General features: G+C 40.4%; 1 protein-coding gene across 2 annotated transcripts in view; it reads right to left on the minus strand.

Moving 5' to 3' along the window:
• The window catches only part of Kcnq5 (potassium voltage-gated channel subfamily Q member 5), a 519,189-nt gene that overhangs the window by 120,351 nt on the left and 371,116 nt on the right, over positions 1-27,722 (minus strand). For both annotated transcript variants that reach the window (XM_085679420.2, XM_048430486.3), the window contains exon 3: positions 13,263-13,389. In XM_085679420.2, coding sequence (XP_085535546.2) covers positions 13,263-13,389 — 127 coding nt within the window. The remainder of the gene's footprint in view (positions 1-13,262; positions 13,390-27,722) is intronic.

Raw genomic sequence — 27,722 nt, forward strand, 5'->3', positions numbered from 1 at the left:
ACCCAGGGAAGCATAAAACAATTACGCTGAGGGTTATTTAAAAAGGTGAAATATACTAGAACCTTGCAGAGACAGTTGACCTGGTTAAGAGTTCATGAATCCTACCCAGGTTCAGTCTGGGTAAACTGTTATCCAATGACCAGTTTCAAAAGACACCCTAGTTAATGCAAATTTTTTTTAGCTGCTGCACACACCATTCCTGAAGTTGTTATATCTAACAGTCTCTAGATTCCAAAAAATACATAGCTTGGTTCCTGCTCTCTCCCTGAAAGAATTTATTCATACTTAACATATGAACTCTCAACTCTAGAAATACATAATTAGAAAGAGTTTGAGGAGAAATAATAAAACATATTCAAAGACATCTTACTGAATTGAAAACTTTGTTCTGTTTCTGTTTACTGGCCTGGGGCTGATGGGAGGGCACTTTGGACCCACCATGCTCACGGTTGGTCATGCCAGTTACTGCCTCGATGCCAAGCGTCCAGTGAGGCTCCTTAGCCCTGTCATCTCGTCTCTCCTTCAACTTCTCCCGGAAATCCTTTGAAATGTCTGAGATTCCAAGTTTAAAATTCACGTTACATGTGCGGGTCAAACCAAAGCAAATCAGAGACCACGTCTTAGGATATGGTTTAAGAGAGTTAAAAGCATTACTATATGCTTCTTTAGCTTCGGAAGGAGAGCATTTACATAAAAATCCTGTGGTAAGTTATCCTTTGCATTGGCCTTGGTAATGACAAAAATTCGTGCTAAGTGAATTAGATTCTGTGGGACCATACTTCCTATGGGCCAGTCTACCTGCCTCAGTACTGCTGGGCAAAGAAAAGAAGTCTGCATTTAGAGTTCTTGTTGTGGTCCAAAGAGACACGTTTCTTGTCAGCCTTTGGAAGTTATACATATGTTTTTACTTCAATTTGATGATGATGTGAAGAGGTACATGATGAGAAATTTTGCCTCTTCCACTCTGTGCTTGCTCAATGGCTTTAGGAGAACAATTTTATTCTTTTTACTTTAAAATCCATGTACAAAACAACATAAATACTTCCTCTTATTCTTTCTTACTCAAATACCAGCATACTATACATTATGCCTCTGTCCTTACATTTACTATAGCTTGGCTGTACAGAAAGGTCTCAATCGTGTTTTATCGTGTGGACTGATAAATCTTTAGTTGATTTAGCTAAACTGAACATGGACTAGTGATGAAGAGATTACTAGGAACTCAGTCGTGGTCGAAGAATAGATGATTATGTGCTTTGTTATTTAAGCAGGTAAGTTCTTTTTAATAAGTGATACTAATTAGCACTCTGGTAGTATATATGGGCTTGATTCAGTGATATGGACTAAACCACAGACTCACTGCAATAGTGTCTGATGGAATCCTAGGTTCTTCTCATTCGGATAGCTAAGAGAATATGACTATGTGCATTTCTTGTCAGGAGTTCGACAATGTAAAAACACTGTCACATGCAATTCTCTTTTGGTAGACCCTCTTCATCTCCTCATTCACATTCTTTATTTTGTACTGGGCTGCCAGATTTCCCCTGATAGCAGAGCTTTTTCTACTTTAGGGAGATCAGTCCTTTGTCTTTGATAGGAGGTATAAGCATTAGGAAAACATTTTCCTAATGTTGCTTTGCTTTCTGTTTTGTGTCTCATAGAGCATTCTTTGTTGTTTTTGTTCATATTTGTAGTTGTGGTTAGCAAGGCTCCCAGGCCTCCAAGTCACAGAGATTTCTATTTCTGTGGCCCATTTGTTTTTTTTCTGTTTGTCTTACATCTTTGACTACTTGGAATTTATCTCAAGCAAGACAGACATGGATTCTAACATGACCTTTAACCATGTGAGTGGTTGGTTGCTCTAACATGGAAGAAGAATCTCAGCAAGTAAAAATCCATGAATCTGGTCACCCAGGGACATCTTACTAAATTCCGAGATCAAAAGATTTTATAGTTGGTTATGATAAAAAAAAAGTCACTGGGAAAAGGGGGGAGTTTTGAGAAAAGGTGGTGTTAGATTGAAGACAGGGAGGCCTTAGGAGAGGTGTTGAGGACAACAAATGACCTTTCTATGAGTCACACAAGAATTGAGTACTGGGCCCAACTCTATATGATATTCTTGGTCTTGGCAGAAGTTTTAAGTGTATTAGTTTTCATAAATGACATTTATTTCATCAGAGATATAATTTTCATCTGTGAATATATATTTTAAAGGAAACAGCCACATTCTGGAATATGATTTTTTTCTATTAAAGTTAAACAAAAACACTTACTACACAACCCAGTAATCTCTAAAGAAATAAAAATTCATGTTCACATAAAAATCTGTACGAGAATGTTCATGGCAGTTTCATTACTAATAGCTAAATAATAAACCAAATGGCTTCCTATAGGGAAAGGGATAAACAAATTGCCGTGAATCCATACCACAGAATATTATTCAGCAGCAAAACGGAATGAACTATTGATGACAATTGCCAATATTTTGAGAGAACAAAAGTTAATTTCTGGAGCTTGCTACTGCATGAGTACGGTTTTAATTCTGCGGGGTTAAGAGAATGAATGTGAGGATGATCAAACTTGTGGATCACAGACATGGTCTGGGCAAAGGGAGACTCTAAAAATTTAATGGCAGTGATTGCATCCCGTGCTGCCGTAGACTGAACGGAAGATTCTGTGCCTTGACTGTAGTTGTAATTAAACAACTCTGTCCATACAGTAAGAATGTATAGAGGCATACACATGCAGCCAGTGCATGTAAAAACTGGTGAGCTCTGAATGAGGTCAGCTGACAGTAGGTATTCATGTCAGCTTCGTGTTGGAGGAAGGACAGACAGAGGACACATTCTAACTTGGCACACTAACAGCTTTACATTTCGTAAGAAGGACTCGAAATATTTTGATGTGAAAGATTTGGGGAAAAAAAGTCAGACTGTAGACTGTTTAGGAAGAAATTATTCTCTTTATGATACTGTTAAGGGTTCTCTTTTGGACTCTACATATTGTCTCCAAGGAGGAGGAGGAAGATTAGGGATAAGGCTCAAGCTTTACCGTATGATTTTATTAATTTGACCCCATGCTGTACATTCATGGCACAAGGCACAATGGAGTGCCATGAGGTCAGGACTTGATCTCTCTCCCTGTCCCCAGATCTTTGGTATATGGCAGATGAAAACTCTTAACTCAAGTTCCAGTTTCTTAAGGGATAAAGTCAGAATCTTGATCCCTAATTACTTTTGTATGATTTTTGTAGGAATTACATGAAATAAATTTCACCTACGATTAAAACCATGAAGTTTTGTCCCTATTGATGTAACTAGGAAGCCAGTTTCCTGATCTTTTATTATGCTCAGTTTTAAGGGAAAAACCCTATTTAAACCCAATTTTTATACTACTGTCTTTTTTTTCCAATGTAGGAAATACAAAATGAATAAACTAGTGTATATATGGGACAAAAGTCATGAGAAGCCAAGTGAGGAAGGGCACACTCATCATCTGTAAGTTGAACATGCATGCACTTTTTCTTCCATGATGTGGACTTTTTTTGGAAATTTTTTAATTATTTTATCTGTATGGGTATTTTGGCTGCATTTATGTCTGTATACCATATGCATGCCTGATGCTGGCTCTGGCCAGAAGGGGGCGTCATATCCCCAGGAACTACAGCTACAGACAGCTGGGCGCTGCAATGCGGGTGCTAGGAATAGAACTTGGGTCCTCTGGAAGAGTAGCAAGCAGTCTTAACTCCTCAGCCATCTTCCCAGCCCCTGATTGCTTTTTAAAGTGTCTTTCTCACTCTTTAAGTCTCTCTTTTTGTGTGTCTGTGTGTCTGTGTCTGTGTGTGTGGGTGTGTGCCTGTGGAGGACAGAGGCATCAGATCCCTTGGAGTTAGAGATATGGACAGTAGTGAGACACCCCACGTGGGTGCTAGGAACTGAACTCAGGTTTCTGCAAGAGCAGCAAGTGCTTTTATAAACTGTCTCGCCTCTCCAGCTCCCAAGTTTATGTATTTTGAATTTGCATTAATTTTTTAACTATAACTATACCATTATTCCCTTTCCATTTCTTACATATGACACATACAAACACACATATATAAGTGAGTGTGATATGGATATATATGTAAAATTTTATATATGAGGGTGTTTTGTCTATGTGTATGTTTTGTTGTGCTTATGTATGTGTGTGCGTGTTGTAAAGGGAGAGGCTGTTTGTTCCTGGCCACCTGGCTAGCTTAGCCCTGAAATAATCATACAGGAATTGTATTCATTAAAACACTGCCTGGCCCATTTGCTCAAGCCTCTTATCGGCTAACTCTCACATCTTGATTTAACCCAGTTCTATTAATCTGTAAATTGCCAAGTGGCAGTGACTTAATGGGAAAGCTTCAGCATGTCTGACTCTGGCGGCTGCATGGCGGCTCTCTCCTACTCTGCCTTTCTTCCCAGCATTCAGTTCTGTCTTCTCCGCCTACCTAAGTTCTACCCTATCAGGTCCAAAGCAGTTTCTTTATTAATTAACCAATGAAAGTAACACATAAATAGAAGAACCCCCTACATGTGTGTGCCTGCTTAGTCCGTGTAAAGGTCTTTGTATTCAGAGCTGGCCATTTTGTATTGGATAACGAGCTGGGACCTCTTCCTGAAGAAGAAAATTTCCCCCACTCCCACCATTCTGCGGTTGCCTGTAATTCTTCGTTTAGTATTGGAAATGTGTAAGACTTCCCTCTTTCCACCTAGTAAGTCTACCGGAGTCACACTTGTTCAGCTCTTGTTTGGACAGCCATGCTGGTGAGATTTCATGGGGGTAACCCCCCTGAATTTCTCAGAGATGAAATCTCACAACAGGCACCCTATTCCTATAGCTCTTAGAATCTTGCCGCCCAGACCCAACCGATCAGTTTATAACACAAAGCCATGTTTATGCTTTTAATCAAGTTGTTTATTAACAGAGAGGAGCATTCTGTGACATTTTCGAGGGCAAACTTTGCTTATGTTTCAGTGTGAGAAAATCAAGAAGTTCTTTCTCAGTGCTAACGAGTGGAGATTAAATATCCAGTGTCGGATACCTTCTAGGATAGACTGAAAACTTGGGCCCCCAAAGAAAGTCACTAATCAATGTAACACAATCTTCCACTAATCCATTAATAAACTCCTTTTTTTCTGCTCCTTCCTCATTCTTCCCTGTGTAGATTAAACGGATTACACCGTAATTAAATTTGACTCTCACAAGAGGCAGTGTTGTGCTCCTAGTTCCAGGGATGACTTACGGCCGAGGATAAAGCACCCTCCTCCCACCCTCCCATGGATTCTCACCTACAGAGTGAGATAAAGAGTGTCTTAGAGGGATATAGTTCCGCTTGTTGAGCTCTGTATTCGAATCGGGATCCAGATTCCTTTATAGATGGGTGTTCTCTGATGAAATCAAGGTATACTGATATTGTTGTGATTCTTGATAGACACAAAGGCTTAAAATCGAATGGTAAATGCCTCGTACTACATATTGTATTATCTACGCTCTCAAACACTGCACTCAGCTGTGCCCCAAGTCTCTCTGTGATATTTATTAAAGATTAAAGGACACGCACTGCAAAGATACACCGCAGAACAGTTTCAAAGCCACGTGTAGCGGTTGAACTGCAGGACTTCCCCTGAAGTTAATGGGACTCATACTGGTAAATTCTAAGCACCACTTTGAAAATTTACCCCATAGTGACAGTTTAATGCTTCTTATTGATCATAAGTTTCCAGATAACATCTTGAGGCAGAAGGGACTATTTCTCTAAGGAAATAAATAATCTTTAATGAAATAAATCTGTGTTGCAATCATTGTAATGAGTGAGTATGGGGCACAGTCATTTGGAAAGAAAGCTCCCAGGAACTGCTTGTTAGTGACAGTTGCCAAGGGGACCGTAAAAGGTTTCCATCACATCATAATTTTGGTTGCACACAGAAAACAACACATTTTCTTTTTAAAGTGGAAAGTTTATGTTGTCAAGGGCAGATCCATCCATACATGGAGAAGTCAAGGATTGTTACTTTACAGATTATTCCCCTATAATTTATTCTTAGGTTGTGTAGTAATTTATGTATTACTGGTACAGAGTTCAAGTAGACAATGAGGACCAAAAGACCCAGGGCTTTGCAAAGCAAATCTTTTAGCTGCCTTTAACCCAAGCATTCATATCAGGTCTGCAGCTTCCAGGACCCTTACCAGCATCGTCTTTCTAGAAGCTGCTGTGTCTAGACCAGTGGTTCTCAACCTTCCTAATGCTGCGACCCTTTAACGCAGTTCCTCATGCTGTGCTGACCTCGAACATAAAATTACCTCATTGCTGCTTCATAATTGTAATGCTGCTACAGTTATGAATTGTAAATAGCTGATAAGCATGATATCTTATATCCAGCTGCTGTGGGGTGCGATCCCCCCAGGTTGAGAAACGCTGTTCTAGAGTCGATGACCCTTGCCCACCCCCACCATCTCTTCTTCCTCCTCTTCCTACTGTTCTTGACCTCCAACCTCAACACCCATTGCTTCCTGCACAAGTCAAGCTCATAAATTTCGGAGGAAACTTTGCAAGTGTTCTTCCTTGGATTGGGAAGGTATGTGCCTAAATATTTTCAAGACTGACTCCTTTTTAAAAAAAAATATTAAGAACAACTCAATATTCTACTACTTAGAAAGATTTTCCTGAACTGCACAATCTCAGATATCTCCCCTCATTCTCTATGTTTCTATTTTCAGCACCCAGAACTCTGTTTGGACATGGAAGAGTTACATAATATCTTTTCTGGATGACTCAGTTTCTTTGCTCCGCTGTCTTATGCAGTGAGTCATGTTTGTCCATACCATTCTCCCTGGAACTTCTCAATTCTCTTTTGGCTTTGCACCTCCTAAGGGTATATGAGACTGTAATCTTACAGGTTGGGGCTATTTTCATTCAGATTTGCATTGTTTGCACTGAGTGTGTCTGACACACACGTTGTTGAATGATTTTTCTTATATAACATGAGATACAAAGAACATTAGGAAAATGTATCATAGGAGTCTACTAAAGTTTATAAAAAGAAATGAGGAACATTCTGCCTTTTTTCATGCCCCTCCTAGATGATTTTCTGTACAGTCAAATAATGACATTTTCTGCTTCCTTATCAGTCATGTTTGCACACCACATCAACCACTGTCTGAGCAACTACCATACCATTACTGAACAGCTGGAGGCATTCCTGGGGGGGAGAATACTTACCCTAGAGGGTGTCTCCAATTTGCAAATGCCCAGAGACCCTCAGAATGACATTACACAGGAGTGTAAGAAGTAGATACTGGACAGAGAAACCTGTTTATTCCTAATGTCCCCTCCAAGCTAGAGAGCAGCAAGAGGTGTAGTTGTTAAAAAATAAAGCTAATCTTCATATTAATGCCATTTAAAAAACTCCGACTTTTTGAATTTCTAATGCTAGTTGATGCCGATGGGCAAAGTTCAATCAAGTTTAATTTTAAATTGCCAGTAAACAACGAGAGAGGATCATTTTTTTTAGAGTAAAGTCATTAAAAAAGTTTTTATTTCTGTTTTCTTGCCTTCTCTCTGACTTTGCCAAGGTTTGAGTACTGTCTTTCTTCCTCATGAGGAAAATGGAGTATTAGTGGTTGAAGAGATGGTTCAGTAGTTAAGAACACCCAAGTTTCAATCCCAACACCCACATGGTGAATCACAGCTGTCTGTAACTCTGGTTTTAGGGACAACAATGCCCTTTTATGACCTCTGTAGGCACCAGGACTGCATGTGATGCATAGACATACATGAAGGGAAAACAGTCATATAAATAAAAAGATAATAATAAAAATAAAAACTATACTATAATACTTGGACAGTATTAATAATATAATATTTATAAGATGTTCGGAGCAGTAGGTAGCATGGAACAATTCTTAGTAGATAATGCTACTAGAAAGATAATGAAATCGTTTTAATAGTCTGATTAAATAGGTTTTAACTGTCCTCAACTTCTCATAGGAAAGAAACTATGTGTTACAGGAGAAAGTGAATATTGAGAGAACTTGCAGAAGAATCCATGACTTTTAGGCAATAGCCTATGAGAAAGCAATTTCTACTAAAGGGGGTAAAAAACTTTGATGGTACTGAAATGATTCAGGTCAAGAATAGGTCTATTTCAGGAAAACGTGAGGATAGTACAGAAGTAGAAAAAAAAATACTTTAGTTGGCAAGCCAGTGGCAGTTCTCAGAGGAGTCTCTGTTCTAATTTGTGAACGTATTAACAACTTAACTCTCCTTATAATATGATGAAATCACAGATGTATTTGAATAGCTTCAACCACATGGTAGACTCTAATAAAGTCTTCCATTTTCTTTCAGCCAAGTAAGAAGCTGGCTACATTTTCTAATAAAAAAAAAAAATACACACACTTGCTGGCACTCTCCTGAGGAGCTGCTATTTCAAATGAAAGCAGCCGTGCTTAGTTCGTGGGAAACGTCTGAGCTGTGGTTTTGCCCCCTTTGTTCACCCGTGGAAGTGCCACAGGAAACGGCTAAGGTAGCGATAGGGAGTCAGCCTACATTTAACATCACGTATAGGTGCAAGATTAATAACAGGCTGGCATTTTCTGCTGCACTGAGACACAGTGCAAGACTGAAAAAAAGAATATAGCCATGTTATGACTGTTTTTAAAAGTCGTCACCAAGGACTCCAAAAATAGGCACTATTTGAAGTTGAGGCCGCCTGACATGTCAGGCGCATTACTGCAGTCTAAGTAGCGGGATTTGAGACTATTTGTGATTCTCAAGTAGGCCATTAAGGAAAAGCTGGAAGAAAAAGAATGGCTGTGTGAGCAGTCCTTGAGGTGATGCAGGCATCCCCCTACTCATGCTAGAGAAGGCGGGATTTATGTTGGGATACTGAAAAAACCATCAGGGAGACAAGCCAGGTAATTCCTATAGATGTGCTTTAACTCTGTGAGGTAGGAATGCAGGGATTGGCCAAAGATACAGGTAGGTTTTCATAGCAGAGTCATAGGCATGGGGCTGGTTCAACATGTAAGGAAGAGTTGTGTAATTCTACATAAAAACTAAGCAAAATATCCGAAAGAGTAATGAAAGGAAGCATTTTATTTTTTTTAAAAAAAATGCATGTTATTTTTGTGGGGCAAAAGGGCCAGCCAAAGAAACTCACCCTGACCCTGCAACCAGAGCCAGTGAAAGAAACCCACCCTGGATCTGAAACCCAAACGGTGGGAAAAACACTGTAGTCCCGAACCTAGAACCTGAGAAACACACCCTGACTCTGAAAACAGAGCCAAAGAAACACACTTTGGCCCTGGAACCAGAGATAGTGAAAGAAATATACCCTAGCCCCAAAGCTAGAGACAATAAAATAAAATAAAATAAAATAAAATAAAATAAAATAAAAAAAGACCAGTGAAAGAAACAGTTTGGCCCTGAAACCAGAGCCAACTCTGCCCCTGACTGACTGAACAAGAAACCAACCAATCCCCAAACAGGAAAACCTACCAATCTCTGAGCATGGAATCTAGTACCCTGACCCTGACTCCAGAGCCAGTGAAAGAAACACATCCTGGATCTGAAACCTGAACCAGTAATAGAAACACTTTGGCCTTAAACCCAGAGTCTAAGAAATATACCCTGTCTCTGAAACCAGAACCAAAGAAATACACTTTGACTCTACAACCAGAGCCAGTGAAAGAAATATGCCTTAACTGTGAAAATACAGACAGAAGGCTAAAAAGGACCAGTAAAAGAAACACAGTTTGGCACTGAAATTAGAGCCAAATCTGCCCCTGACCAACTAAACCAACCATTCCCTGATCAGGAAAGCTAGCCAATCCCTGAGCAGAAGATCTTCTCCCTGGGAAAACTCTGCCTCTAAGAAGCCCTTTGTCTATTCAGTTGCTGGCTGTCCTTTCCCACCCCGGCAGACACAGCCACTCTCCTAGATTCCTCCTTCCCAATTAAATGTGCTTCTTAAAAGAGTTTTGGGTAGAGATCTTTTGCCAGAGTAGAAAAGAAGAACCTTTGCTGAGAAATTCCCTTAGGGGGGGCTGAGCAGAAAAACCAGAAGAAACAGTTATACTTGCTGGCAAACTCCCTTGGGAGTTGAGCAGAAAAAGTAGCTTTTTCTGACAGAGCCAGAGGAGATTGCTACCTTTCTACAGAAGCCTCCCTTTGAGGAGAGTGAAACAGAAGAAGTAACATCTTGGGCTGGAGCTGAGCAGAGCAGAAGAAAGAGATAGTCCTGCTAGGACATTCCCTTAGGGGAACTGAGCGGAGCTCAGCTGCAACAGCTCTCTCTAGGAGAAGAGCAAGCTTGCTACATTCTGCACAGAGACCATTCCCCACTGCATCCCAGTTCCAGGTATAGTCTGACTTCCCAACAAGTCGGAATCCCTTTCCCTCCAGAGCTGTCCTATTGTGGCTCCAAGTATAACCCTGCTCTCCAGTGAGTTAGGATACCTTTCTCTTCAGAGTTGTAACACTCACAATTTTTTTTAGAGTGTTAAGCACTTACAATTTGTTTTCCAAACACAAGTGTGCAATGACTGCATGATTTCTTTAATTAATAAAGGGTTGGTGATTCAGAAAGAAGAAAAGCCGGTCTTTGGAATCAGCCCATGGGGCCTCTATTAAATTGTGCCCAAATATTACTGGTTGGTAGACAAGGACACTATGCAAGGTCTGACCCTGGTAGTAACTTCCTTTAGCTTCCAATGCGAAGTGACAACATCGCTGTGTGTTTGAGTTTGCTTTCAACTGCTGTGATAAAACACTGGCCACAACCATCAAGATAAAAGGGTTTATGCTGCCTTTTAACTCCCAGCTCACAATCTGTCACTGAGGCAAGTCAGGGCCAGAACCCAAGGCAGGAACAGAGGTAAGAACCATCGAAGAGCTCTACTGACTGGGTTGCTCTCTCATTCACCCTCCGCTTGTTTTCCAGCACAACCTAGGTCCACCTGCTCAGACATCGATCAAGAAAGCGCCCCATGGACTGTCATAGGCCAATCCGACTGAGGTGATCTGCACCGGCGACTCCCTCAGATAACTTGGCTGTGCCAAGATGAAAGCTAATGCTAACTAAGATTATGCCTGGACATTTCCCACAGTGAAGGCATATCAGGTGAGCTGTCATCCTTTCCCAATGCTCAAGAGTTCAAAAAAAGTTTCTTGAGTGTGTATCTGGCCTATTCAGAGCCGTCTGATCATTTAAACATATAAAGTATTAATTAGTTTTGGTGTATTTCAGACTCCTTCCTGCTCAGAGCCTGTATCACAGACAGATAAGAAAGGTACAGTATACCTTTTTGCATTCAGCAGGGTAAATTTGGCTGAACAAGGGGACCATAGGGCTGACTTCACCATATTTACCAGTTTGTACCGCATTTTTATGGAGCCCTAAAAAGATCTAGGAAGGGTCTCAACAGTAATGTGGCATCGCCCTTGCCTCGAGCAGGACACATTTGATTCATCGGTGTAGGCTAAACCCAGGTATATAATACCAATAAGCCATATGTGAATATATTTTGCTATTACATCAATTCAGTTGAAACACAGATCAACACGGAAATTAACCAGAATGCTGAAAGTCGCACACAGTTACCGGCACTGCAAGTCCATATTTGATCCAGGGTCTCATGGGAATTCATTATATATTTGTTTGTGACAACATAAAAAGCAGTTAATTTACTAGATGTAAAATCCTCACTTAAATAAAAATCTCTCCGAAGTTAACAAAACCGAAACGATGCCAATATCAAACCATATCAAATCTGCAAGGTCACTATCGCCACTGATAGGTGTGCTGAGGCAAGTGAGGTGACAGAGATCAGACGATCATGTTCTGAGCAAGACTTTCAATGAGCTGAGACAGAGAGAGAAAGATTAAAAGACTATCATGTGCTGACGCATCCATGGCTGGAAAGAGCTATCAAGAGGCAGCAGGCATGTGGGAAAGAACTTTCTAGCTGGAAGAGCAGAAATACATTGGGATTGCCCTTGGGACGGGAAGGCAACCAAATTTTAATTGGTTTTAAAATCTGGATCGGAATATCCCTGCAGTCATCCATGAACCAACCTTATCCTGCAGAAGTTGCGTGAGTCTTGGCCAACCACCTGTCTTGGGAATTGTTTTGCTTGTGTCTTTCATGGAACAGAGAATTCTTGTTTTGTGGTCCTCTCATGTCAAGTGATAATCCTTCATAGCCTTGTTTGAGCAGAGGATTCAGAATGAGAAAAACATCTGTGTGTGTGTGGGGGGGGGGGTGGTGGTGGATCAAATGCCCAGTGCCTTGCTCTGTGGGGCTGTAATCTGCCACTTGCTTTTCTCCACACCTAGCATGATGGTTTCCAGATGAGAGGCTGGTGTTAGCAAAGCCTGCAGAGGTGGAAACTCTACTCCTTGAAAGCATTCTATGGCTCCGGCCACTCACACCGGGAGAAAGATTAAGGGGTGCGATCAAAGGGATTGCTCAGCAACTCCTAACTCCTCACACAAGAGAGCAAACTTGTCTCTTGTAAATTAAATCCCACTTTCTCAGCTTGGAAATAACTGGAGTAAGCCTCACCGAGGAGAACTTCCAGCGTTTGGATTGGAGTGGTTGCCTAGCAAGTGAGAAAGGCAAAAGAGCAGGGGAACCAAATTTAGCTGTCTAATAATAGTCTTGATATGCAGAGTTTTCAGTTTTAAGATATGGTTTTAAATATTTTACTGAGAGATGCCAGGTCTTAACTCCACAGGGCTCCATAATACCGTTATCAGGAGGCATCATTTCAAACTGAATCTCAACAGAATGGAGTCCCTTCTAGAACCACAGAAGCCAGGGCCAAAGGAGTGTGCTATTTGAATAGGAATTGTGGGTAAGGGAATCCTATTTCAGAGTGTAGAACTCAGGATCACACTTAAAGTTTTCAGATCATAAGCCACGCTGTGGTCTTCAGGTATGTTAGAGTGTACATGCTACTAAAAATAATACACGGATGCACATTGGTGTGATTTGAACACAACCTTGTAGTATATTGTAGAGCTAATTAACACACATGCATACACACACACACACACACACACACAGAGAGAGAGAGACAGAGAGAGAGACAGAGAGAGAGAGAGAGAGAGAGAGAGAGAGAGAGAAAGAGCCCACAGTCAATAATTCCTGGATGTTGCCTTCTAGTATCAACCGAATGTTGTAAAGCTAGAGAGAGAAGAAAACGTAAATCACGAGACTGTGATACTCACCTATGACACAGAAAGGCTTTCGAGCGAACCTTAGTCTTCCTTGCCATCCTCTATAACGACAACAGCAGCCTGCAGACCAGATTCGAATGATGAACTCCAAGCCAAAGACAACGATCATCACGAACTCCTATAAACACAGGACAGATGTCAGAGAGAAGCATTACAGAGGAACCTACTCTAAGAACCTGGGTGAATATTTCTGCACCTTATGGTACCGTGCTTGGAACATCTGGTTGATGTCTAAAGAACTTTCTTCTCTACAAAACCAGCCTGAAGACTACCGAAGTCTCCTATTTTCTGGTCTCCTAATCACGGGAGACATGCCTCCTCAGGTCTTTAATACTGTGAAGGTGTCCGTTTTAATAGAAAACATGCAGGTCGAATAGTAATGTTTCCTCACCTGGAATATATAACATTGCTGGCTTTAATTGCTTGATAAGATGAAAATAGAGACTCTTGAAATACAATGGCAAGTACTGTAGACACTAGAGATTCATTGTGCTGCAAGGAACGACATAATCCCTAAGTTTGCAAGTTCCTCTCAGAGAATAAGAAATAAGTTTTAGGACTATTCACCCTTTGGTTACAGTATTAGGATCTTGTTTTTTTTTTTTTTTCAGTGTTAGAGTTTTCAAACACAGGCAGCTTCAGATGAATAACTATCTGTGTGACACTTATATCCACTGTCAGAAGTGAGACCCAGAATCCTCTAGATCTGAAGCGTGTTAATTATCATACTGCCCTTTGGCAATCACTGCCTAAAAAACCACACCTGTGCCAGCAAAATGACTCGGAGATTATTTAGGAAGAGCTGTGAGTTAACCCCGGGGAAAAGGCCAAATACAGCGGCTCTTAAACAGCCAGTCCCAGAGGAGGTTTGTCAGAGAAAATAATTCTGGATAAGCCTAGCAAAGTCACTTGGTACTATAGGGGCAGATCCTGAATTTATTAAGATGGGTTTGATTTTAAAGATACCTTTGCTGTTTGACAACACGGATTGTCATTATTTATAGTACAGATGATGCACATTAAACAAGGTTATGATAATGGATGGATTATAAAACTGATACATGGTTTATATTAAAGCTGCCTCACATCACAGAAATGTAGACTGTAGAAATATCAAAGTTGCAACTTGTTTTCCGTGAAGGTAAAGTTGTTATCAAACTCCTGGAAACTACATGTTTGTACATACTTCATGCAAACATGTCTTTAGTTTATGTGATGACATGCTATGCATTTGAAATGTCCCCCAGAGACACACTGTGCTATCCTCCTGTTACGCTACACTGAAGAACCCAGAAACACTTCTCATGAGGAGAGATAAATCATCATTTATCTCTCAGTCACGATTACGTAAGAGCACTTCTTGGATCAATATCTGCAAATAACTCATGCACAGATGACCAAATCAGTGGTCAATACAGCAACGGCAAGGATTCAAGGGTTTATTTAGTTTCGGCTTGTTGTGGGCTTTGAAAGCTTATGAGTAGAGTCTGTTCATATATTAAGGTGTCAAAATGTTACATCATCTGTTTTGAAGAGCACATTTTCCATCATATACAAACCATGCTAAGCATAAAATGTCCATTGATCTGAGCTTTGTGCACAGCCTAAGTTTATTAGCAGCCTCCCTGCCCCTCCCCCCACTATTCTTCCCCTGAACCTCTACCTCTTTTAGGAAGTTTAGTACTCCGTATGTGAGAACGCATGTGGTGGAGAAACTTCTTCCTACAAATCCTGGTGTGTGGCCTCATTATACAGACATCCATCTCATGTAAGCAGACAACTGAGGGACCAGTCCCTGTTCAGATGGTGTCACTAAAAGGCAGGGAATGTGAGAAACGCCAACACCTCCTGCGACTGTTTGGGCAGACCTGACTTTCTGAAATACTAGGTAAACCCATAATGGAGTCCCAGCTAACTGGAGACCCTCTAATTTGGCACTAAAGCCCAGGCTGTTGCCTGCTTCCTGCCCCTTTGTCTGCAGACATAGTGCCTGGATGTACTGCCCTCCCTTCACACCATCACATAATGTGGGTTGCGTGCCATTCGGATTCATTGTATAGTAACTCAGTATGACCGTAGCTGATTAGATAATGTGTGCATGTATACCAGGGAGCATACACGTTTAAACAGATCTGCACCTAGATGCCGGTCTCTAGAGTCTGCTTTCCGGGAACTCATGAGTCACTCCTCCCCCACTTCCTGGAAATTCATCTCTCTCCCTCCTCCCCCACTGAGCCACAGGTGAGAGTGAGAAACCCTCACAGATAACACCAGTAGGTATATGAGCATTGTTCTTAAGAGGAGGATGCTAAACACCATTGGTCTACTTCTATGCTGCAGTGAGGCAGGATAAGTTATGTCTCCAAATTCTTTAATGCCCATTATTCAGGAATATGGATTGATGCTTTCTGGTTTTGTTTTGTTTTAAAAAGAGAGTAGGGAGACATGCCAACAATGCTTTCTTTGCGAAACAAAAACGTGCAGAACTGCACAGAAAACAGAGAAACCCCCAGTTATATTTGGGGGCATCACCCTCCCTCACTCTTAGAAGTCCTAGAACAGAAGTAGTAGAGAGAAAGCCAGCAAGTCTAAAGACAATCTGAATAACAACAACAACAACAAAAACAAACCAGGATCTGGATAGAGATTTGCCTCTTCCACAACCACAACAGAATATGTATCTTCATATTACAAGCTTCTTGATTTGATCCTTTTCTTCATTAAAATAATTCAAGATAGAACACACTATAGGCTATCAATGAAATCAAGTGGACTGTGTTGTTGACTTTTAAGGGAGTTCAATTATAAATCAATAGTAGAAAGACAAGCAAATCTCTAAACATGGGGAAAACATAAAAATATGCCTTCATGTATTTTATTAGTCAAAGAAAATCTCAGTGAAAATTACAAAATACAAATAACTGAAAAAGATTAAAAATACAACCTACAAAAATGTACAGGCGCAACCACCACAGGGAAGAGGGGCACATTTATATCACGAAATCCTCACATTTAAAATAAAAGTTTCAGACCAATAATCTAGGGCCTCAGCTGAAAAACTGAAGATAGAAGAATAAAACTGGCCCAAAGAAAGTAGAAAAGAGAAATAGCAAACATAACAGAAGAAGAGTGTTCCCTTTACCCCACAACCTCTCCAGCAGAAGTTGGCATCAGTGTTTTTGATCTTGGCCATTCTTACAATTTATGCTGGAGAGGTTATGGGGAAAAGGGAACACTCCTGTATTGCTGGTGAGAGTGCAAGCTGGTACGGCCCCTTTGGATATCAGTTTGGTGATTTCTCAGAAAATTAGGAAACAACCTTCCTCATGACCCAGAAATATCACTTTTGGGTATATATCCAAAGGATGCTCAATCATACCACAAGGACATGTGCTCAATTATGTTCATAGCAGCATTGTTTGTCATAGTCAGAACCTGGAAACCTCTTGACTGAAGAAAGAATAAGGGAAATGTGGTACATGTACACAATGGAGTACTACACAGCAGAAAAAAATAATGACAGCTTGAAATTTTCAGGCAAATGGATGGAACTAGAAAGAACATTGTTAGTGAGGTAACACAGACCCAGAAAGACAATTATCACATGTACTCAATCATAGTGTTTTTTAAACATAAAGCAAAGAAAACCAGCCTACAAATCACAATCCTAGAGAACCTAAGCAACAATGAGGACCCTAAGAGAAACATACATTGATCTAATCTACATGGGAAGTAGAAAAAGACGAGATCTCCTGAGTAAATTGGGAGCATTGGAACCATGGGAGAGGGTTGAAGGGGAGGGGAGAGAAAGGGAGGGGAGCGAAAAAAAATTATATAGCTCAATAAAACCAATTAAAAAGGGGGGAAAATAAGAGAAGAACATAATGAAATAGAAAGGAAACAGAAAATCAATGAAACAAAAATCTGCTTCTATGAAAACAATCGATAAAATTGGCAAAACTTTTGTAAACTGATAGAAATCAGCAATCTCAAGAATTGATAGAGAATGTCACCACAGGCGTGGTGCCTGTGAAAAACCATCAAGGAGTCTTGATGGGTGTAGCTTCTGCGAGTACCAGAACAGCACGTCCCAGCAAACCCCTGCTCCTTTGGGTCTTACAACCTTTCCATGCTTCTTATGCATCAATGTTCCCTAGGCCGTAGGTGCAGGAGTGTTTTTTAGATGTATTCATTGGGATTGGGCCCCATAGCTCTGCATTTTGATCAGCTATGGTGTTCTGTAGTGTGCTCCATCTGTTCTAAAGGGAAGTTTTCTATGTAAGTTTGGTAAAGTGGTGGTTGTAGGTTCCCTTCCCTGATTCCCAACTGCACTAACACTGAGGAGTTGGCTAGGTTTCTAGTACCAGGCATGATTTCCTTCTTGTTGAGTGTGTATTAAATCCAATTAGAGAGCTGTTGGTTCCCGCCAAAGTGTGTGTGCCACTACAGCATTCTTAGGGTTATTGTGCCAAATTAATCACCGTGTTGTTCATAATTCCAGAAAGTCTTACTAATATGATTGCCTAACCATGAGCTGAACAAGAATAGGAAAAAGCCTATAAGGCCTGAACCCTATGCCAAGAACTAAAGAATGCTAAGAGTGGGAGAAATTGTCTTTCCCAAGAAAGAACATACCAACAGTCAGCCCTGAAAACATACACAGAGGTAACAAATAGACTGAGCTGCTTATATTTGGGAATAAATATGCGTGTACATATATGCATGCACAACACAAAAAATGAGAAAAGAGGCCATGAATTTGAAAAGGAGCAGGTAAGGGAAGGTTTGGAGAGGTAAAGGGAAGGGGGAAAATGACATGATTATATTACAATTTCTTTCTCTCTTTTTTTATTTTTATTTTATTTTTTGATTTTCTTGAGACAGGGTTTCTCTGTAGCTTTGGAGCCTGTCCTGCCACTTGTTTTGTATACCAGGCTAGGCTTGAGTCTGCCTCTGCCTTCTGAGTGCTGGGATTAAAGCGTGCACCACCATTTCCCAGTTATAATTTCAAAAAATAAAAGAAGCAATTAAAAACCTGATAAAGAGATGCTAGGAATGATGGTGTACAGATAAATTTCACAATTTAGAAAATTGGACAAAAGTCATGAAAATAAAACAAATAAAAATTTAAGTAGTTTTATAATTTATAAAAATTTGAATCCATAATTAAAAGATGTGTCTAGGCTAAACAGTTTCAATACTGGAATCAGACAAATAGGTAGAGAAAAATAATGCTGGTTCCACAACATTTTTCCTAGAATACAGAAAACAAAGAAAAAAATTAATTTTTCCTATTTAACTTCACACAATTTCTTCCAGGAAATAAGAAACCTTCCTAATTTTTTCCCTCTCCTCCATTGACCCAAGTTCTTGGTGGGTAAACCATGCTGGCTTGGAGCATACTGTACAGCTCAGGCAGGCTTTGAACTTATGACACCCACTGTTCTACCCCCTGAGTGCTGGACCAGAGGCATGTGTCAACAGATGCCTTATACCCACTTCACTCGTTAAGAAAATTCAATGCTAGCCTTGAATTCCTGAACTAAAGCCATTCTCCTGCCATACCTTCCTGGCAAGCAAAGATGACAGGCATGCAAACTATTTCATGGTTAATGTTAATAGAACAATAAACTAGGAGCTGGAGAGATGGCTCACTGATTAAGAGCACATATGTTCTTCTTGAGGACCTGAGTTCAATTCCCAGCACCCACATCAGGTGGTTTATAAACTTCTGTAATACCAGCTCCAGGGAGATCTCACACCTCTGATCTCTGTGGACATTTTCACTCATGTGTACATACCACACACACACTTGAAATAATAAAAATCTTAAAAAAGAAAAAATAAACTAAAATTAAAAACAAATGTCTCTCATAAACTTAGATATGAAAAACTTCAATAAAATATTAGCAAATGGAAACCCATTAGTATATAAATAATATACCAAGTACAATTTATTTGAGGCATGTAAGATTTGTTCAGTGTTTGAAACAAATCCATCCAATGCATTCCAACAACAAACTAAAAAAGGTAAAATTTCACATGAATACATCAATCAGTTCAGGAAGAACCACTGTCATCTCTTCCTTTATAAAACATACAACAGCTGAGAAAGAGTGTGATTAATATCAACAAGCTGATAAATATCATCTATAAACCCCCTTGCAGTTAACATATTTAATGTTAAAAAATGAATGACATTTTCAAAAATCAAGATAGAGGCAAGATGTCTATGTTCTTCTTTCTAATTAAAGATTTTACTGTAAGCTGTAATGATTGGAATGAAGCAAATTAAATCAGTAAAAGGTCCAGTTTAGAAAGCCAAACAGAATGGTCTGTACAATCTGTTGACATGAGTGTCTATGACATGCCAAGGAGTCTACAGTCTATGGTAAGTTGAGTATAGAAAGGTCAATACATAAAAATGTCAATCATATTGCACAAAATTCCGGCATATGCAATGAGCACATTGCAGCCCAAATTCACAATGTGGTAATATTTACAATCGTTTCAAATGAAACTAATATTTAGCCATGCACTTAGCAGAACATGTGCAGCTTTGTATGTAGCGCAGACTACAAACTATTAAAGAAACAAGAGTAGACTCCAATACGTGGGAGGAAGGACCAGATTTACTAACCAATGCAGTTAATATAAAAGCATCTGGTCAAAACCTCAGCAAAGCTTCCTGGGGATTCACACTTTTTCCAAACCGTGCATGGAAATTTACAGGCCTTTGAAATCTTAAGACAGTCTGGTAAAGATGAAAGGAATGACTTGACACAATATTAAAGTCTATTATATGGCTCCAGGCACCGTGATTGTGCAGTATTTGCAGAAGGACAGACACACAGCACAGTGGGCGAGAGAAGAGATCTTAGAAATAGAACCATGCACATACACTCTACTGAATTTTGTCAAAGGAACAGAGACAATTCAATCTTTCAACTCCACATCAACAGACAGAAAGGAAAGGTGGGAGGAAGAATGGAAGGAGGCAAGGTCGTAAATAAATAAATAAATAAATAGTAAATAAATAAGATTAGGATGGCAGGAGTAAGCAGGAAGAGGTGAGGAAAGGAAAAGAGAGAAAGGAAGGAAGCCAGATGACTACTAACTGTACACCTTGCAGTTTACACTAAAATTGGGTATAAAGAATCAACCCATCTTTCATCCCAGTATTTGGGAGGTAGAGGCAGGCAGATCTTTGCTAGTTCAAAGCCAGCCTGGTCTACCAAGGAAATTCCCGGCCACTCAGAGCTACGTCGAGAGAACTTGTCTCAAAGAGGGGCATAATTAGGAAAACTATGAAACTTTCAGTGAAAACCACACACAAGAGCGGCACAAGTTCAAGGTAGACAATATTCCCACCACCCCCCGACTAAATAAGGGGAGGGGACACAAATCACAAATTCCTACCCCTAGCAACTGATTCATGCTCAGGAATTCCTGGCTCAAACAAGTCCGACTCCAGGATTTATTTTGCTTTTCTCTCTGTGTGCTTGTTTTTCTTGTTTTTGTTGCTGTTGTTAGTTTTTTTTCTTTTTTCTTTTTTGTTTGTTTGTGTGTTTCTAAGAGAGAAACACCATGAAGCTGGGTGCATAAGGAGGTGGGGAAGGGCCTGGGAGAAGCTGGGGAAGGGGACAGAATATGAACAAAATGCATTGTATGAACATCTGAATAAGAAATAAAATACTTTAAATGGCATAATAGAAAGTTTTATATGTTTTAACTAAGAAAAGTGTCATTAGACTTGACATTAAAACACACAAATCTAATAAGGAAATTAGTACTTTGTCAAAATTAGAAACTTTTGTTTGGACAAAGCCTAGGTCAAAAAAGTAAAAGAGTAAATTACAGGTTAGAGGAAAATATTTACAAGCCATGGATTTGATGAGAAGTCAGAATCTAGACGACATCAAAAAAAACATGATAAATCAATAATATAAAATCAAAAGTTCAATTACAAGATTGGCAAAGGATATTATTATTAATATATTTTAATGTGTACTATTTATTAAGAATATATGTACAGAAAGAGAAGTAACAGATGACAGGAACATACTTGAAATGGTATTTGTCATCATTAGTCATCAGGGAAATGTAAATTAAAACCTCAATGAGAAATCACTCCACTCAGAATTGTTAAAATAAAAAGCCCCGAGCTAAGGGAAATGATCAGAACTGAGATTGTTTCCTTAAGTTCACAAGCCTCCACTTGTGATACATGCAAGCAACATAAAACCTGAGAAACCTGAAAATGACCCATGGATTCTAGCAATACTGTTACCTTAGTTGTGATATTGTGTGATATTTTTACCAAGTGCTAACCTTTGGGGAAATTGGGCAAAGTGGACATAGGGTATATACACAGGGTATATCTACTGTTCCTTACTCCTACATGAGAGAATACAATTATCTTTCTTTTTGAGTTTTTATTTTATATTTTTTTCATTTATTTATAAAAAATTTTCACTTCCTCTCCTCCTCCCAATACCCTCCCATTCCTCCCACTCCCTCTCCTCCTCCCTCTCCAGTCCCAAGAGCAGTCAGGGCTTCCTGCCCCATGGGAAGTCCAAGTTCTTCCCCTCCTCCCAATACCCTCCCACTCCCCCAACTCCCTCCCCTCTTCCCTCTCCAGTCCCAAGAGCAGTCAGGGCCTCCCACCCCGCTGGAAGTCCAAGTTCCTCCCCCCTCCCTCCAGGTCCAGAAAGGTGAGCATCCAAACAGACCAGGTTCCCAGAAAGCCAGCACATGGGGGCTGACTGGGAGGCCATTGACAATGGCACTGGGTCTTATCTCGTCAGAATACAATTATCTTGATGAAAATTTCAGTGAAAAAAGTCACTCTTAGTGATCCCACTACAGGGTAGACTCATGAGAAGGAATGGTTGGTTCTTCATGGCCAGTTGCCTAGGATTCAGCTTCTCTATGTTTCCGGGTCAATGCACTCTCCAGGTCACCCTTTATGTAGGGTCTTCATACATTATTTTCAAATGAGTTAAAACTCTGCTTAGTTGGAATGATCCAAATGACTTCAAATGTTCACACGATGATTAAAGTTAGAGGCAAAACTTTTGGCCACTGTGAGACAGGTCTTTCTGTCCTCCTGTCAATCTTAGGTTAAACCAGTTCTCACTTGGTTGAACTAAATTGTCCACCACTTAGTTAAATGACTGTATGTAGATTTTGTGATAATGTTCAAAGTACTTGATCTCCTTGGGGGAATAGTTACAGTAAAATTGATGTTACCAATATTAGATCTATTATTCTCGACTGAAGTCCCTAGCAGCTTGGCTTTGATAGCCTTCTATAAAGCCAAGGGCAATGAAACATATTTTCATCATCGGTTTTGAAGAAGTTGTTCCATCTCACCATTATTCATCACATAATTTTGAGAAACCTAGAACAACTTTCTTATTTTCCGTAAAGAGGAAGGGACCAGTTAGAAGCTTCAGTAGATAAAGGCATGGGCTATCAAGCTGGACACCTTGAGTTCAGACCCTAGGACTTACATGGTGGAAGGAGAGAAAGGACTTTTCAAAGTTCTCATATGGTTTCCATACACGTGTCCAGGCACAGATCCATAGGTCACCCACTCATCTACCCATTCTCATACAAATAACCAACCAGTTAACTTCATTTTAAAAAATAATAAGAAAATGTATATAAAAAAATCAAGAAACCTAGGAGGCGGTGATACGGATATATAGTCCTGAACTTGGTAAGCCTCCTTCCCTGATAATAAGGTAGTCTGTCTACATAAAATCATTTTATTGATAGAGATGAGTTTGCTGTATATTGTTTGATAATCACAGTCTATTCTTGATGCTAGTTTGCTTATAGGTTACTCTTAAAACACTTTTAGGTGAAGAGTTACTTATCTATTTTTGGTACAGATTCAGGATTCCTCAAGGCACATGTATTAGCTGTTTTCTCATTAGCGAACAGCATTGCTAATTAGAACAGTGACCTATTTCTAATTTACAAGCTGTCTGCCATGACTATTAGTTACTTGTGTCTTGTTTCCTGCCATCGAACAGCATTTTCTTTGTTTGCGAAGATGAACCGCCAGCATTACCAACCTCCTGACATTTACAGCAGTTCTTAAAGAGCTGTGCCTAATTAAGCATGCAAAATGGAACTATGGCTTTATATTCAGAGTATTGCCTTCATCAGTTCTCAGCCATTTCAATTCTCAGTTCTTTGTGTGTGCGTACAGTTACAGCAGCACAGAGCTAGTGGGCCAGCGTGCCTCCTCACGTAATCCCTGCAGGAAGAGGATTGGGGACATAAATGGTAAGGAAAGGCACCAGCCAGAAGGACTGCTGGTTATTGTCACTGTAACATGGAAAATTCCACCAGAATAATACTTATTAAAAGGATGACACGAAGATCTAGAAATGACCCTTTGCTTAAATTGAAATATAAAAATAAACAAGCAAAAACTAATCACTCCTTGGAACGTTGCCTCTTTGGAGCTCAGGAAAATATCATTGAAAGCATGCCTGTTAGGGCCTGGAGAGATGGCTCAGTAGTTTGAAGCACATGCTATTCTTCAGAGGACTTGGGTTCAATTCCCAGCACCCATGTGGAAGTTTCCAACCATCTGTAGCTCCATTTAAAGGTTATATGCTTCCCTCTTTTGTCTTCTACAGACACTGCACTCACACAGTACATGGACAGCCGAGCAAGTAAAACACCCTTACGCATAAAATAATTTAAAATGATTAAAAACAAAACATGCCTACTGAATAGTATACAGATCACATCACACACTGTTATCAACCTAGGTTTCAGATGTCTCCTTACTCTGGAGACATTTGACTATCATATCATATCATTAGTGTATTTGAGCAGATCTAGAGGGAGCTGATGTTTGACTGGATAGAACAATTCAGTTCTGGATGGAAGAAAAATGGGTGCTTTCAAATCAGGTCTGTGTGGTGGAGGTGGTGGCGGCGAGCAGACAACTTTCCTAAAGTGCTTAGCCAGTGGGAGGTGGTGTGTGGATGCGGACTGAGCCCTGAGCCTGGGAGTGGGATGCGGACAGAGAAAGTAGAATGAGGTGTGAAGGGGCCCAGGCTTGAAATTCAAACTCTTCGGAGAGTTTTCAAACACAAAACTGAGACACTGCATTGTCGGCAGGACATGGGAAGACACAGACGGGTGAGCTGTGTAAAAGCAGAAAAATGCGGTGTCTGTCAAGCTGCCCTCTTTTGGGTAATCCAGTCTTACATTTCTCTAAACATCTTTTAGCCTTTCAAGTTTGTCACTGTTTGAAGTATGTCTCCTGCGGAAAGGAAGTCATGTAATTGTGTTCTTAAGACAGATTTTTGCCTCAGGTTCTTCAGATGAGAATGGGAAAAAGGGAGACAGTCTATTCTCGTGTTGAACAGGTTTTAGACACAGATCTCAAATTTCTTGCGATTTTGGAAGAAAGAGAATTTCAAAATGGCACTCAAGTGTTCCTGAAGGCCAAACAGAAGGAGCCTCTATTTATTTTGGTCTCATTGAAGGCCCATGCTGTGCTACTGGATGAACTAAACCCTAGGAATCCTGAGTTGATACACTGGTCGGCAGAACATGGAAATAGCAGACACAGGCCTTAGAGATCATGGCTTTCAAAGAGGAAAAAGACTATGCAGTATCAGAGGGAGACAGGAATAACAAACTGGATGGCCTTTATCCTGTCCCCAGGACTCATTACAGAACATTAAGTCAGCAGGAGAAGGAATCTTTACACATTCCTGAGTCACCTCACCCTTCTTCAAGATCTGTAAATCAAGAGCAATTTGAGTCAAATCCTATACACGCTTTCCTCATCTCTACTCAGGGTTGTAGTTTTTCCCTTCTAAGCATGAAAGACAGCACATTTCATTACTTCAAATTCCATACATGCCCCGTCACCCCAGCATGCGCTGCTGTTGGTAAGGAACTCAGTGTAAGCTCCATATCCTCATTTTAAAGGCAAGAGAACATACACTTTGCTCTGTTCACCCTACATGTGCACCTGGAGGCACAAAAGTTTTCAGAACTTGGCCCTGGGAGACAGCCATCTAGACTCATGCCGTCAAACAGAATAGTCAAAGATCAAAGGTGAATCTGCAGGGAGAAAAGAGGCTGGGAGAAGTGGCTCAAGGTGGAAAGTGCTTGGTGAGCAGCAGTGAGGACTTGAGGATGGGGTCCCAGCAAGCATGGGAAAGGTGGGGGCGGGGGCAGCAGCCGATCTGCAACCTCATCGCTGGGAGAGGGCAGAGACAGGCAGACTGCAAATGCTCACTAGCAAGTAAGTCTAGTGGAAATGGTGAGACCTGGGTTCAGAGAGAGAGAGAGAGAGAGAGACGATCTCAAAAATGAAGGGGGATTTGATGAAGACATTGCCTTTAGGACTGGATGTTCCAAAATCTTTCATTCTCTGCATATTTTCCAGCTATGGATGTCGGCATTAGTTCTCATACACTATAAGAGAAAGTTTCTCTGCTAGGGGTTGAGACACACACACACCACTATGGGTCCAGCAGAACGTCATTCCAAGAGTCATTTTATTGCTCTGTTCTTTTAGCAGAATAATAATATTTTGTTTTGCCCTATGTCCATGGCCTATCCAGCCTCAGGTTCTTGGTCACCTGAGCAATGTCAGGCATGGGTTCCATCATGCAGAGTGGGCCTTAAGTCCATTCAGAGGGTGGCTGGTTATTCCCACATTGGTCCTGCCGTTGTACCAGCACATCATGCAAGAGGTCACCATGGTAGATTGTAGGTTTTGTAGATGGGCTGGTGGTTACCTTTCTCATTTGGTAACATGAGGAGTACCATGAACACGAGTACCATGAGGATGAAGGCTCTAGTTAGGCACCACTTTGGTTTCTCTGTGTTCATTGAAGTATGTAATTTAACCTCTCCCTGCCAGAATCAGGCAGCTGTGCAGAAGAGGCAGAAAGACCGTAAAAGCCAGAGAGGATGAATGGTTCCAAGGAAACAGTCAGGGTCTTCCACATACAACAGGCTGATAAGACACATGAACTCATAGAAGCTGTGGCAGCCTCCACAGGGCCTGCCCAGGTTCAAGCCAGAGAAGGTCCCAGCACTGAGAGGGACAAGTGGATAGGCTCCCAACCCTAACCAAGATGTCTCCAGACGATAGCTTCTTGCAAAGGAAAAATGAGTTTTCTCTAATGGGGTCTCATTGGGCATATTTTACTGTTGGGTATATGAACTCAATGGCATTTTTGTAGACTTTTTCTCTTATATTGCTTTGTTTGGGCATTTTTGTCTTGCTGAACTTTAGCTTGTATATTATAGTTTCTCATTTTGTGTCTCAATGGGATTTCTTTGGGTATGTTTCTTGTGTGTTTTTTTCTTCTTTGTATATGCTGTTTGTTTGTTTGAGTGTTTGAGAGAGAGAGAGAGAGAGAGAGAGAGAGAGGAAGAGAGAAAGAGAGAGACAGAGAGAGAGAGAGAGGAAGAGAGAAAGAGAGAGAGAGAGAGAGAGGAAGAGAGAGAGAGAGAGAGAGAGAGAGAGAGAGAGAGAGAGAGAAAGCATAGACACAGAGCTGGATGGGTGAGGAGGTGGGAAGGATCTGGGAGGAGTTGGAGGAAGAGGAAATTAAGGTCAGAATATAATGTATGAAAAAATTTTCAGTAAAAACAGGGTGGAGAAAGACTAAAGAAGACATCTGACCTTGACCTCTGACCCCAAAATATGCATGCATCAGTGAGTGTACCTGTACACACAGGTGAACACACACATATAAAACACATACACATAGAACACACACACAACACATACATCCACACACACACGGTCACAATTTTAAAATATTTTCAAAAGAGAATTCACATCTACAGAGGTTCTAAAAAGCAAACATACCCACAAATAGAAAGTACATATAAGCTTTCAGTGTAATCTCTGGTAGACATAAGAAAAGTTGACTGTTCTCAAAGTACATACATCAATGTGGCAGTCATAATATCCCATTTCCTAAAGTGAGGGAACATTTGAAGTTTTCTATCATTTTGAACATGTAGATGACAAAGAAGTTTTCAATAGATATGCATTTATTTTCATAGCTTAAATTCTATTATCTGTGCAATTATTCATGTTCTATACTTTATGAAATCTGTCATGGTTCTGAGATATTTACTTATATTTCTAATTGTTTCAAGTCATCCATCAAAATCATTCAAAGCCAGTCAAGCTATAAATCACGTAGACTGTTGAGCTGAGTGGGAGGAAGGCCCTGACTGCAGATCCTCCTGAGCGAATTCAATGTTTTCTCCAGCCTGTTGGCCATCGGAACCACCACACACCGGAGGGAGAGTAAAAGCCCTTTGTGCCCACTGGCTTAAGAAAAATGGAATTGATGGTTAAAATCGAGAAGCTCTCTGAGAATTTTTTCAAATGTTTTAGAATGCCAACTTTTAGTGTCTCTACACATGACATCCCAA

The sequence above is a fragment of the Myodes glareolus genome, chromosome 18 (genome assembly GCF_982192425.1).
Source record: "Myodes glareolus chromosome 18, mMyoGla1.1, whole genome shotgun sequence".
NCBI classification, from domain to species: domain Eukaryota; kingdom Metazoa; phylum Chordata; class Mammalia; order Rodentia; family Cricetidae; genus Myodes; species Myodes glareolus.